Source organism: Herpailurus yagouaroundi, unplaced genomic scaffold (assembly GCF_014898765.1).
Source record: "Herpailurus yagouaroundi ecotype Mexico unplaced genomic scaffold, PumYag 186, whole genome shotgun sequence".
Lineage (NCBI taxonomy): Eukaryota > Metazoa > Chordata > Mammalia > Carnivora > Felidae > Herpailurus > Herpailurus yagouaroundi.
In genome coordinates this window covers 10816932-10830747 of record NW_024412417.1, presented here as the reverse complement: position 1 = coordinate 10830747, position 13816 = coordinate 10816932, and the positions used below count along the sequence as shown (strand labels likewise).

Genomic DNA, 13816 nt, shown 5'->3' with positions numbered 1-13816 from the left:
CTAGGAGATACTAGGAGAGTTCAGATTTATTAGCTGTATTATCTCAACTGTCCTCTCGATACATAGAAATCCACTTTTACTACAAGGCAAGAAGTACACTGAGCCTCTGGAGATGATTAACAAAAGATAATGTACATCTTCACACCTTCAGGTAAGAAAGGCACCAAAGACTTTAGAATCAGATAACCTTCCATGAGATTCCTTGCCCAGACACTGTGTGACTTGGGACAATTTATGTAACCTCCCTGAGCTTTAGTTTATAACAGAGAATATCATCTTAAGCTCACAGCGTTGTTAATGAAAACTTATATTAAAGTACCTAACAACCTAACACTATATAAAAAAGTATTTTCTTTCGAATCGTATCCATTCTTTAATAATCTGCTTAGAAGTTACCATCTTCACGTTCTCCATGACTTTCTAAGCCAAAATAATTTTTCTCGGAACTTCCAAAGTATGTTGCACCTATCTCTCTATAAATGAGATCACATTTTTGAACCCTCAATTATAGGACAAAATGAACTTAAGACTATAGTATAATTGCAATTTAACAAGCCTGGTGAGGAATAAATGGGGTTAATGAATATTTCATTAACTAGTTTAACCTTTTTTTTTTTTTTTTAAGATTAAAAAAGCTCAGACACCCTTAATCATGTACAAGTCAAGGCCCAAAAGAAGACTTGCAAATTCCTCTCCCACAGTACCATTCTCAGATCCAACGGACCAACCTTGACTTTGTTCAGACAATATTATCCCCATAGAAACTTCTGCACCCCAAACAATCTCCTGATGTCTAGATATCTACCCAATTCAACCAATAAAACCCAATTGTACTGCCACTTTCTCTCTGAAACCAACCACGATGTCGCAGGGAAATTTTGTACTTTCTTTAAACAGGACATTTCGCTTAAGCCTCAATTTTGCCATTGAAAGACAAATGTTTTCTTGTGTGTGTAGTGTCCTCTCCCACTAGACTAAGTTTTCATGCTCTGTGGATATCCCTTACCCTCACTGCATTCTACTGTATTCTTTCCCCAATTCCAATATATACCACAATGCTCATCACAACATAGAAAATCAAAAAATATTTATGAATGACATCCAATTTCCCAAACAACTGAAGCTTCTTAAGGAAAAGGGAAAATGGCAAAGGAATAAAAAATAAATTGACACACACTTTAGATACTTATTTTTCAATTAAAATTACAGATCAAAAATGTGTAAATGGTCAATGTTCATGTAATAGAATACTGCATAATGACAAAAGCAAACAATCTAAAAACTACATTCTGCTGTCTGAATCTCCCAAACATTACTTTCAGTGACAGAGACCAGTCAAAAAGGAGAATATGTTGGATGATTCTATTTATGTCCAAGAATAGACAACACTAATCTATATTATTAGAAATCAGAATAACAGTTAACCCTGCAGGAAGGTAAGTGAGAGAGGCTTTTGAGATGCTGATAATATTCTGCTCCTTGATCTTTCTGCTGGTTACCAAAGGTCCAATTCACTTATGAAACACCATAATTTATGCACTTTTCCATAAAATATTAGTATTTCAATTTAAAAGTTTGGAAATAAAGTTAATGTGTTTATTATAGTTTCTCTGTTCTGAAAAAAAAATGTTAACTCCAAGAATGTATCTAGAAGCCTAAAAGCATTATCACCACAGTAGAAATTTTTAAAGTAAGTATCTACAAGAGACCAAGCCTTAATCCTACTTAGAATAACATTATAATACTTTATTGCCCTTTAACCAATACTTTATTGCCTGCTTTTAAACATCCGATAACTAAACAGAGAGAAAAATTAAAATTTGAATTAACTGCTCAAGACTTCTGTCATTAAATATTATCATCACTATGTCTTTCCCACTATATCCTACATAATTTAATCCTGTTCTAAGGGACTAAAAGAATTAAAAGTTAACCTGATTTAAAGTAATGAAGAAAAAAAATTTTTGAAATGTTTTATTGTTTAGATACTGTGTAATACAGAAAGATAAAATATGACCAAAATATTTTGAAAAAAATAAATTCCAAGAAACTGGAGTTTAGTGTTAGCTTGTTAAAATATATTAACAGGAACATTCATACGGGAAAAAATAACTTATTTTCAATGTTACTTAAACCATATATTTCTAAAAATTAGCAAAAATGATTAAAATAAATGTTAGTCTGAAATTTCACATATGATTAGCATCAATTTAGACATTTTTAAACAAAAAGTATAAAACTATTTTTCTGTTTTATATAAAATCTAGATTTCCATTACTAACTTACACATTCCAACTAAAATTTTTTTCAGTGTGGTATAAGGGTTTTAAAATCCATGGCCTATAGTAAATATGCTCTTCTTATTGAATAGATAGGTAGGTAGGTAGATAGATAAATATAAATATACATAGCATCATACATGTGCTTTAGGAAACTGGAATATAATTTTTAAAAATTCAAATGAAACGGCTTATATGATTTGAGGCAGGGAGATACCATACTGGGAACAGAATTGACATTAAATGATACAAACAGGGTGCCTTACTAAAATAATCCTCACTCACTACATGAGTTAAATAAAATTTTCAGTTCTCATATGATTTTGATTTAATGCAAGCACTATATGATATATTTTATCTGGGATCTTATTCATTTCATTTAACTAAAATACATATCAATTTATTGAGTTTTACATGTATTACTTTCAATTTAGAGTTGCTAAGAACAAATTATAGTTTATGGTCTATTAATTATGGAAAATAATATAAAGAAACTATTTCAAAGCAAAATACTCATGTAAAGCATAGAAAAATATCACTCGAATATCACAGAAGTGGTCTAACTACAAAAAATCAAGTTACTTCCAAATATAAGCATTGTGTGATCTCATGCTTTTAGTATTTTAAATGGAATATTTTCTTCTAGATGTCAGCAGGCATATTTTCAACCACATTTGACAATACTTGCAGTAAGTCCTTCACATCCTTAAACTAAGCCTTGCCTATTTAAATACTCAATTTTTTTCATATGAAGGCTATAATTCATTTTGAAAATTTTGGCTTTAAAAAAAAGCTAAGTATTTTCTAAGGTAAATTGCACCGTTTCTAAAAATATCAGTATTATAATGATAAATAAATCAGCACATAACTGAGATAACAGTACTTACAAACATCTATTAAAGTTGATAATCAACATACCAACTGGGACATATCCCATGGTATTTCTTAATAGATTGGAATATAAAATTTGGCTCAAATACAACATGTTATGTATATACAAATAAAAAGTTAAAAAGTAAATCTCTATACAACATAATATATGACACGCGTGGAATATGGATGACTAAGGACAAAATTAAACTTATCAAGAGAAAATTAAGAATGATCATTTAATAATGGTTTCATTTTACCAAAAAAAACTGGTTCCAAGACTTAATTAACTGCAACCTCTATATTTTTTTAATTTTCTGGATCAATAGGTAAAATTTTTGAAGATGTGAGCAATTTATAAATTTCATTTTAAAAGTCATTAAAGAAATATATTTTTAATAAATGAAGTACTTCAGATAAAATATACGTTCTAGAAGTCATGTTGCTTTTCATAAATAACTAATAGAAATTAACAATCTGTAAAAATTAGCTTACTAATTAGGATGGGAAAGCAAAGACATATTCCATCCAAATAATAAAAGTAATCTAAATTTTAAAATGTAGAACTATTTCACTAGAATATATTTCATGTTTTGAAACCTTTTTTCATACCTTCAAGCAATTTTCTTTTTAATATATTAAAGTTTGTTTTCAACTAAAATTTAAGAAGTCATAACTACTGGCTTTCTTTCTATAAACCTCTTTCAATTTAAAGAAATACGACCTCCAAATAAAGTAACCTAAAAACAAATGAAAATATGGTCTAAAATCCGTTTCATCTAAAATACATTAACTACAGACATATCAAATGTCTAATCTATGTTATGGGTATACTTTTCTCAGTGCCTATGAATACACATGAAATTGTTATTTAGGTGACAAATACTTAGGCTTTGATATTAAATGGCAACTTTTAAAAATCTTTGTCCATATCCTCTTAAAAAGGCAAAAATAAGGTACTTGCCCTTACAGTTACTAGTACAGTATGAAGCAGCAACAGTTTACTCTAGTTCCAACACGGATTAACAGTTATTACCCCGACAACAGTTAACATTACCACAAGAGAGACTATGATCTAGTATACTTCAGGCATTAAAGAGAGATTTTTAGTGTCTCAGTAAAAGGCAGAAGAACTTCAGATATTTTTCTAAGGTTTTGTATAAAACTAACACACTTGCATAAGAGACACGACTGAGTTTTTTCCCCTTCATAATACATGAAAATTGCCATAAGCCATATTTTAACATAATACTTACCAGCATGTGGGTAGTTTCAGAAGTTTAACATAAAGAGCAGTGCTGAAAGAGGGAATAATCGGTACAGGTAAGCAGTAAGATCCCCTACAATCCAAAGATGTCAGTCCTGCCTGGAAACCAAATATCTGAAACAAAAAGAAAAGATCCAAATGTTCACAGAGACAAAGTTTTAATAAGCACAGGATGAAATACGTCAGTTTCAATTTGCTCTACAACAGCTGCACACTAAATATGTTCCAATGTCTTTTTCCACTTCCCAAACATCAACATTTTCTTTTATTCAATTTAACATTGACTAAATCCAAATTAAGAGATTTAAACATACAGTATTTTTCATGTCCCTGAAAGATCACTGCTTCTTACTAACTCTAAGTTTCACATTTTGTTTCTAAACATAATTATTATTTAGTGTTTTATTGTCTGCTAAAATGCACACACTTTCTGGTAATATAAACTGCCTGTATTGTGCACATTGTAAAAATTAGTAAATTACTGTTAATATCATTTAATGCCTAAAAAACATTAATTACGACAAAAACAATCAAAAATGTATTTTGCCTTCAACTTACATTATGCACACACAAAAAGGATATCCAAATATATCCTACAATGTTACAAAGTACCCCTTTCGTTTGTGAAAATTGTATGGCTAATGTTTTCACCCCAGGAAATTTGGTACATGACATACATTACTCTTCATATGTTTATACTTAAAACGAGATCACACTCAAAAATTTTAAAAGCATTCCTTAAAATTCCTGAACAGTATATTTGCTTTGAAGGAAGAACCAATATAACATCACGTTTTACATGAACCACTATAGAGAACTTACTACAAATGAGTTCCAATTTGTTCCAATAATATAAAAGATAAACATCTCAAACATAAAACGCTAACACACAGAGATACAAAACAAAGTTACTGGTTTCCAACAACATACTAAAGTAAGTTAACCCTAACACTTATTTTTCCTTATTATTTTTTACTCCTTGGATTCATAAAGCACTGAATTTCCTATCTCTAGGATTTATATTAACTGATAAGTTCTACAATGAAACATGTTTAAGATTGTTCAATTTTCAAAAATACTTTCATTCAATGAACTTATAAACTGATGATCAATTTCTTAAAAAAGTATTAAACTATTCCCAAATGGTTTCAAAAAGCTATCATGTCCCTATCATTCATCAAACTGACAATGTCAAATCATTTCCTTTAAAGTCAGTTTTAAGTGAACAAAATAATTTTTTAGAAATGAGACATTAGTTAGAATTACATATTTTTAGAGAAAAACTTCATTTCAAAGGACCTACCTAACTACTATCAAAGAAAATGAAAGTGAACACCTATTAATTCCTATAAATCCTACTGTCAACCACGTGGCAAGAAATACAGACTGAGAAAAAAATGTTTCTAATACTTAAATGATCAACCTTGAAAATTAAGTTATCCACATCCATTCTCTTTAAAGACTTGTTCTGAGCAATACTGTATGCAAAGAATTTTTAGGCACTGTGCGATTTCAGCATTTCACATTTCCTCTAAAAGGCCCATTGTAAAAGATTCTAAACTTTACAATTACTATGCCATTTAATAAAAAACATTGTAAAACATTGCCCAACCTCCAAATATTTTTAGACTATGAATAAGGTTAATATTTTATCATATTACATTATCTGTGTCCAACTAAGAACTCTCTCAAGGCACTTTCTAATATTCTATAAAATGCCCAAACAGTATAATCACAGACACTATCAGTAATTATACTCAGATGGAAACTGGGTGTAGAGGAGATCCCTGCTGGATGTTTGCAGAACTGCAAAAGACTCTGGGGAAACCATACCTTATTCTGTAATATTTTTTAAACTATTATTAAATTTGTATGCTGTTCAGAGACACTTGTAAGAGAACATTCAGGCAAATATAATGAAAGAAGGCCTACCTACTATATCAAAAGCAATTATTTCAGGGCAGCCTAGGTGGCTCAGTATTCAGGTGAGTGTCCAAATCTTGATTTCACCTCAGGTCATCATCTCACGGTCATGAGATCAAGCCCCACATAGGGCTCCAGGCTGGGAGTGCAGCCTGCTTAAGATTCTCTCTTCCTATCTCCCTCTGTACCCCCAAAACACACTCTTTCCCCCTTTCTCCCCCCAAAAATTATTCAAAATAACCAATTTCCAACTCTCTTTTTCATTTTTTAGTATTTATTTATTTTGGGGAGACAGAAAAAGACAGTGCAAGCAGGGGAGGGGCAGAGAGAGAGAGAGGGAGACACAGAATCCGAAGCAGGCTCCAGGCTCCGAGCTGTCAGCACAGAGCCCAACGCGGGGCTCGAACCCACAAAGCATGGGATCATGACCTGGGCTGAAGTTGGACACCCAACCAAATGAGCCACCCAGGCGCCCCCAACTCTCTTTTAAATTACAATAACGAAGGGTCGCCTCAGTGGCTCAGTCTGTTAAGCGTCCGACTTCCCCTCAGGTCATGATCTCACCATTCATGTGTTGGAGCCCTGTGTTGGGCTCTGTGCTGACAGCTCAGAGCCTAGAGCCTGCTTCAGCTTCTGTGCCTCCCTCTCTCTCTGCCCCTAACTCACTCGTATTCTGTCTCCGTCTCTCTCAAAAATAAACAAACATTAAAAAAAAATTAGGGGCGCCTGGGTGGCTCAGTTGGTTAAGCATCTGACTTCAACTCAGGTCGTGATCTCATGGTTCATGAGTTTGAGCCCCGCATCGGGCTCTGTGCTGACAGCTCAGAGCCTGGAACCTGCTTTGGATTCTGTGTCTCCCTTTCTCTCTGCCCCTCCTCCGTTCACGTGCGCGCTCTCTCTCTCTCTCTGTCTCTCTGTCTCTCTCAAATATAAATAGACGCTAAAAAAAATTGTTAATTACAGTAATGAAATACATAGATTTATAATACCTAACTAACTTGTCCACAGCCCTTAACCAACATTACAAAAACTTTATCTTGAAAAATGGAAACAGAGTATAAATTGAAGTTGCTTTCACCAAGGACAGTTTATATACTCAGAAACAGAGTAAAAGTACTGAACACTGCAACTAATCATCTGAACCAGCAAAAAACATATGAAGCTGTAAGTGTAAATACCAATAAAAATTTTAGCTGAAGGAAAGGTCACCTTGAATAAGATGACTTATACATCACATTAAATAAACAATTCAACATGTAGTGCCACCTTTTAAAAAAATCCAATTAGAATATTAAAAATTTATCATCTATATTTTAACACTTTACAATGTCCTTGAATTAACATAAATAGAAGAAACTGTAGATTTAGAAATATAAAAAATTTCTAGTAAGTTTTTAACAAAATTACTATGCTATATTATAATTTTCAATAATAAAAGGCAAAAAGTATAAAAACACACTAACTGTAAATGACAATGAAAACATACTAATTGTGATGTAAAATAAATCATTTTTATGCTATTGTCATTTTAAGACACCCGGTACAATAGTATAACCAACATCCTAAAGATATGTCCCTTAAAGGGACAGAAAAAAAAATCAAGCATTGACTTCATGATGAAACTTCATCCATAATTCTGTTGCATTTCTATCACCAATAATGAAGCAGCAGAAGGAAAAATTAAGGAATCAATCCCATTTACAATTGCACCAAAAACAATAAAATATCTAGAAATAAACCAAACCAAAGAAGTAAAAGACCTGTACTCTGAAAACTACACAATAATGATGAATGAAACTTAAGATGACATAAATAGAAAAATACCCCATGCTCATAGATGAAAACTAATATTGTTAAAATGTCTATACCACCCAAAGCAATCTACATATTTAATCCAATCCTTATCAAAATACTACCAGCATTTTTCACAGAGCTAGGAAAAAACAATCCTAAAATTTGTATGGAACCACAGAAGACCCCAAATAGCCAAAGCAATCGTGAAAAAGAAAAACAAAACTGGAGGCATCACAATTCTGAACTTCCAGTTATACTACAAAGCTGTAGTGATCAAGACAGTGTGGCACTGTAACAAAAATACACACTTAGATCAATGGAACAAAATAGAAAACCCAGAAATGAAGCCACAACTATATGGTCAATTAATCTTTGACAAAGAAGGAAAGAATATCCAATGGGGAAAAGTCACTTCAGCAAATGGTATTGGGAAAACTGGACATGAACATGCAGAAGAATGAAACTGGACCACTTTTTTATACCATACACAAAAATAATTCAAAATGGATTAAAGACCTAAATGTGAAACTTGAAAACATAAAAATCCTAGAAGAGAACACAAGCAGTAAACTTTTTGACATCAGCCATAGCAACTGCTTTTTAGATATGTCTCTGAAGGCAAGGGAAACAAAAGCAAAAATAAACTTTTGGGACTGCATCAAAATAAGAAACTTCTGCAGAGCAAAGGAAGCAATCAATAACACTAAAAGGCAACCTACAGAATCGGAGAAAATATTTGGAAATGACATACCCAACAGTGATTTAGTATCAAAAATATATAAAGAACTTATCAAACTCAACACCCAAAAACCAAATAACCCAAATAAAAAATGGGCATAAGACATGAATATGTATGTCTTTTTCCAAAAAAGACATCCATATGGCCAACAGACACATGAAAAGATGTTCAATGTTGCTCATTATCAGAGAAATACAAATCAAAACTGTAACAAATACAAATACAAAACTCAAACCTGTTAAAATGGCTAAACTCAAGAACACAAGAAACAACAGATGCTGGCAAAAACGTGGAGAAAGGGGAACCCTCTTGCACTGTTGGTGAGACTGTAAACTGGTGCAGCCACTCTGGAAAACAGTATGGAAGTTCCTCAGAAAGTTAAAAATAGAACTACCCTACGACTCAGCAATGGCACTACTAGGTATTTACCTAAAGAATACAAAAATACTAATTCAAAGGGATACAAGCATCTCAATGTGTATATAGCAGCAGCAGCCACAACAGCCAAATGATGGAAAAAGCCCAGATACTCATGGACTAATTAATGGATAAAGATGAGGTATATACACATACACACACAATGAAGTATTACCATACAGCCATAAAAAAGAAAGAAATCCTGTCATATGCAACAACTCAGATGGACCTATAGGTTATTACACAAGTAAAATAAGTCAGAAAAAAATACCACATGCTTTCACTTCTGTGTGGATTTTAAGAAAGAAAACAAATGACCAAAGGGTAAAAAAACAGAAAGGCAAACCAAGAAACATGCTCTTAACTATAGCAAACAAATTGATGGTACCATAGTGGAGATGGGTGGGGGAGTGGGTTAAATAAGTGATGGGATTAAGGAGTGTACTTGTGACGAGCACCAGGTGTTGTATGGAGTATTGAATCACTATGTTGTACACCTGAAATTAACATTACATGTATACTAACAGGAACTTAAATGAAACCTTTTTTAATATTTAAAAAATATATAAAATAGCACAGCTGCTATTCATAATCATATGCTGTGTATTTAAAATTAAACATGGAGCACCTAGGTGGTTTAGTCAGCTAAGTACATCTGACTTTGGCTCAGGTCATGATCTCATGATTTGTGGTTCGAGCCCCACATCAGGCTCTGCACTGACAGTGTGGAGCCTACTTGGGATTCTCTTTCTCTCCACCCCTGTGCCGGTCTCTTTCTCTCTCAAAATAAATAAATAAACTTAAAATTTTTAAACCAAAAAAATAAAAATAAGTAAAATCAAATTAAACATAAAATTATAATATTATTTAGCACTCCATTTCAGGCTATATATAGAAAATAAAATCAGTGAAGTTAACAGGTATACATATCATGTTTTTACCACCATTATCCATATAACCCAAAATGTGGAAATAACCCAAGTGTTCATCAATCAAAGAGTGTATTTACAAAATGTGGTACATAAATACAATGTAGTATTATTCAGACTCAAACTGTAAGCAAGTTTAAATTATGCTATGACATAGATGAATCTTAGAAACAGTATCTTAATAAAATACAACAGTTAAATGGGCATTCATCATATGATTCCACTAATATGAGGTACTAAGTAGTCAAATTCATAGAAACAAAGGGTAGAATGGTGGTTACCCAGGGACAGAGGAGAGAGGACTTGGAATAATTTAATAAAGTTTTAGTTTGGGTTCATGAGAAGATTCTGGCGATGGATGGTAATGACACTTGCACAATTATGAATGTAGTTACTCTCCTGAACTATACAACTAAAAATTCTGTAACTGGTAATTTTTATGTTTTTTTGTTTTCCTTTGTTTTGTTTTTTAAGTAATCTCTACTCCTAATGTGGGCCTCAAACTCACAATCCAGAGATCAAGAGTTGTATCCTCTACCAAATGAGTCAGCCAGGCACCCTGGTAATTTTTATGTTAAGTGTATTTTACAAAAATAAAAACAGTAAAACAGTAAAAAAAAAAAAAAAAAAAAGTTAATCCATTTACAGAAATACACTGGAATAAGCAAAAACTAAAGAAAGAAGGATAATAGTGAAAATTCTACAGAATAATGAACATTTGGGGAAGGAAAAGCCTTCAGGAGGTGGAATCAGATCTAGTTGATTAAAAACTGAACCTCAGAGCTAAAACTGCTTAGATATTAAATAAACCACTTCATTTCACATATGGGAAAGTGAGGTCCAATAAAGGTAAAGGACTTCTGCAAAACCCCATATTGCCAGAACAGCAATTTGATGCTTCATTTGAGTTAGCTCATATATTAGCTCACAATTTCACTCCGCCTCCCTCCACTTCCTCTTTCCCCTCTCAAAAAAGTATGCTAGATTCTCCACTTATTCTTTTTTAATTTTTTTTTAATGTTCATTTATCTTTGGCAAAGACTGACAGAAAAACACAGTACAAGTGGGGGCAGACAGAGAGGGGACCACAGAATCCAAAGCAGGCTCCAGGCTCTGAGCTGACAGCACGGAGTCCAATACAGGGCTCAAACCCATGGACCACGAGATCATGACCTGAGCCAAAGTCTGACACTTAACCAACTGAGCCACCCAGGTGCCCCTCCACTTAATTCTTAAAGAAAAAACTTTCTCACCACTATCTCTTCTCCAACCTTCAGTAAAATTCCATTTCTCATCTTTAATCAGCAAGTATCTTGACAGAGAAGGCTGTGAATGCTGCATTTTTTTTCATTGCCTACTCATTCTTTAAACCCTCTAAATCTAGTTTTTGCTCATGTATCCACTGAAACAAAAAAGCTCTGGACTGAAAATGACAAGTACGTTTTTTTTCTTATGGAGAGAAATTAAATATTTTCTCTTCACTTAGCCCACTAACAATTTAACTGAGAAAATAAATGATCTTTTCATTACCCAGAATTTTTAAAATATGAATACTGTCATTCTGTCAACTACACTTTTTTAAATATAATTTATTGTCAAATTGGCTTGTCACCTACACTTTTAAAGAAACAAAATCCTTCAGAATACCTAATGAATGCTTGTAACTCAGTAACAGACAATTCAAAAATGGGCAAAAGATCTGAATAGATATTTCTCCAAAGCAGATATATCTAAATGGCCAATAAGCACATGAAAAAAAAAAAGTTCAACATCACTAAACATTATGAAAACATATCAAAATCAGAACGAAATACCATTTTACGACCACTAAGATGAATAAAATCAAAATAACCGACAATAACAAGTATTAGTGAAGATGTGAAGAAGTAAAAAATGTGGTGGTAGTAGAACAGGAAAAACAATTTAACAATCCTTTTGGGAAAAAAGTTCTGTGGTTCCTAAGAATGTTAAAAATAGAGTTACCATTTGACCAGACAACTCCACACCTAGGTATATACCCAAAAGAAATGAAAACCTGTCTTCACACAAAAATCTATACACGGATCTTCATAACTACATTGTTCATAATAGCCAAAAACTAGAACCAACACAAATGCACATCAACAGATAATTGGATAAACAACATACAGTATATTCATATAATATTATTCTTCGGCCATAAAAAAGGAATAAAATCCTGATACATGCTACAATATGAATGAACCTTAAAAGCATTATGCTAGGTGAAAAAAGCCAGACACAAAACAGCATATGCTGTAGGATTTCTTTTATATATGTCAAGGGGGTGCCTGAATAGCTCAGTTGGTTAAGCATTGGACTCTTTGATTTTGGTCTCAGGTCAAGATCTCACGGTCATGAGATGCAGCCCCAGGTCAGGCTCTGCACTGGGCGTGGAGCCTGCTTGAGATTCTCTATCTTCTCTCTCTCTCTCTCTCTCTCTCTCTCTCTCTCTCCTTCTCAAGAGAAGAAAAAGAAAAAGAAAAAGATAAAAAGAAGAAAAATAAAAAGAAGAGAAAAAGAAAAAAAGAAAAAGACAAAGAAAAAGAAAAAGAAAAAGAAAGAGAAAATGTCCAGAATAGGCAAATACATAGAAACAGAAAGTAAGTTAGTGATTACAAGGAGTAGGAGGGGAGGAGTTAAATTTGGGATGTCTCCTGTCCACTTGTTATACCTTTATCTACTTGTTATACTTCATATATCTGAGAACAATCTTTAGCATTATTTTGTTTTCTACATTTACATAAATGGTGCCATACCTATGTATACCATTACGCTTCCTAGGATTCCCGCCAAAAATTACACTGGAGAGAGCTATCCCTGTGAGCATATCCAGACCTCCAGTTGTATATTTCCATATGCAAAAATTTCTCTGGGGCAGGGGTCAGCAAACCACAAGTCAAATTTCACCCAATGCCTGTTTTTGTACTGCCTACAAGCTATGAATAATTTTTACATATGAACATTCATAATCCATTTGGTGACAGGGAACACTAAGTGGGAACCCCAATGAGGTGAAATGTTACCCCAAGAAAAAGAACTCCATTCTTCTCATTAGTAAAACTGTATTATGAAAAAAGTGTACACTAAAACATTTTTACTTTCATCAACTCAAAATCTGTGGAAATTTGTTCTCTTATTATTTAAGTATTATATAAGATACTAAATTTTGTATCTTGGTCCACAAAGTCTAAAATAGTTACTGTCTGATCTTTTAAAGAAAAGTTTGTTGACCCTTGCTTTAGGATAGACATTGAAAATTGGAATGGATGGGTATGAGGCAGATTTTTTTCAAATTAGATCCTGCAGAAGTACTCTCCAAAATGATACCAATTTATACACTTACCAGACATGTATAAAAGCACCATTTCTCCAAACCCCCAGAGAATACTATTTTGTTGAGGTTGAAAATTACCAAATCTACAAACTCCAAGGGTTTTGATTCTACTATAATTTCTTTGATCTCTCTGAAGCATCTGCCATAGCTGATCCTTATGAGTAACAAGGCCTAAAATGTATATATTATTGTAGTTTATAGGGTGCTTTCATGAAGTTACTTTCTTCATGTTTCAATCATCAG

General features: G+C 32.9%; 1 protein-coding gene across 10 annotated transcripts in view; it reads right to left on the bottom strand.

Moving 5' to 3' along the window:
* The window catches only part of VPS13B (vacuolar protein sorting 13 homolog B), a 795663-nt gene that overhangs the window by 660048 nt on the left and 121799 nt on the right, over positions 1-13816 (bottom strand). For all 10 annotated transcript variants that reach the window (XR_005796430.1, XM_040494097.1, XM_040494098.1 and 7 more), the window contains one exon: positions 4406-4530. Coding sequence is in view for 9 of the 10 variants with exons in the window: in XM_040494097.1 (XP_040350031.1) it covers positions 4406-4530 (125 nt within the window). In the remaining variant the exon portion in view is untranslated. The remainder of the gene's footprint in view (positions 1-4405; positions 4531-13816) is intronic.